This window comes from Seriola lalandi, unplaced genomic scaffold (assembly GCF_002814215.2).
Source record: "Seriola lalandi dorsalis isolate HSWRI2012SDOR001 ecotype SW California unplaced genomic scaffold, Sedor1 jcf7180002006935, whole genome shotgun sequence".
NCBI classification, from domain to species: Eukaryota; Metazoa; Chordata; class Actinopteri; order Carangiformes; family Carangidae; genus Seriola; species Seriola lalandi.
Genome location: NW_019477588.1, coordinates 1 through 1,161, shown reverse-complemented (window position 1 = coordinate 1,161; position 1,161 = coordinate 1). Strand labels below are relative to the sequence as shown.

Sequence of the window (1,161 nt, the reverse complement as noted above, 5' to 3'; positions counted from 1 at the left end):
AGTGAGAGCACCTGAACGGCCGCTGCTTGTTGTGGACGGTCAGCTGATGGACTCTGACGCTGCTGCGGGCCGAGAAGCCCCTCCCACAGACGGGACAGGTGAAGGGGCGGTCTCTGCTGTGGACCCGCAGGTGAGAGATCAGGTTGGTCCGTCTGGAGAAGCTGCTGCTGCAGACGCTGCAGCTGAAGCTCCGCCTGCTGCCTGCAGCAGGAGTCTGCTCTGATTGGCTGGGGTCGTCTGTAGGAGCGTCTGATTGGCTTCTCACTTCTTCTGCTGCAGGGGGGGTGGAGTCCTGCCGGTTCTCCTGCTGGTTCTCCTGCTGGTTCTCCTGCTGGTTCTCCTGCTGGTTCTCCTGCTGCCCCCTCAGCTCCTGGTTCTCCTCCAGCAGCCTCCTCAGCTCCTGCAGCAGAACCTCACAGAGCCTCCTCACCACAGACAGCAGCTCCTCCTACAACACACACATTTCAAGTCTTTATTTCTGCTGTTTTTGAACCAGTTTTTCTTAGTCAGGTTTGTCATGAAAACATGTTGTTTCGTTTGTGGAAATGCAAACACAAAGGTCATCTCAGTGTTCTGTTCAGATGTGGACCACATCAGACCCGGTCCACATCAAACCGGCACAGTGGTGGACTCAGTCTGACCCTGTGAACACATCTGCAGCTCTGAGGCTCCATCAGTGTTTCAGCTGCTTCTCCAGAACCTGCTTCCATTGATCCTTCATTATAAATCACACCCGATAACTCATCAATAACTTCTTTACAGAGCTAGTTTAGTGTTTAACTGACAGACATCCCCTGCTGCTAACATCTGCAACATCCAACTAACTAACTACACAACTAACCAGTCTGTGGCCAACTAACCAAACTTTAACTAAGAAACCAGTCAGTCTCTGTGGCTAACTAACCTGTATGTTACCAACCTCCGTCTGTAACCAACTAACCAGTCTGTAACTAACTAACCAGTCCGTGACCAACTAACCAAACTGTAGCTAACTAACCGGCAGTAACTGACCTCGGTCTGTGAGTTTCCCGGGTCCAGTCTCTGGCAGATTTCAGTTTTCGCGGTCACGGTGAACTCCTCCATGACGGAAGAGACGAGCCGCTGAACACAAGGCGCCATTTTACAGAAACAGACAAATAAAGTTGAAATAAAGACAAAGAT

General features: G+C 51.2%; 1 protein-coding gene across 1 annotated transcript; it reads right to left on the bottom strand.

Moving 5' to 3' along the window:
- Nucleotides 1–9: 9 nt before the first annotated feature.
- On the bottom strand, nt 10–1,155 carry LOC111671406 (uncharacterized; the record flags this gene model as incomplete). Its single annotated transcript, XM_023428495.2, has 2 exons — nt 1,012–1,155; nt 10–448 (listed from the first exon to the last, which is right to left on the bottom strand). Coding segments are annotated over exons 1-2 (547 nt in total), but the record flags the coding sequence as incomplete, so codon positions are not given.
- Between the last annotated feature and the right edge of the window lie 6 nt (nt 1,156–1,161).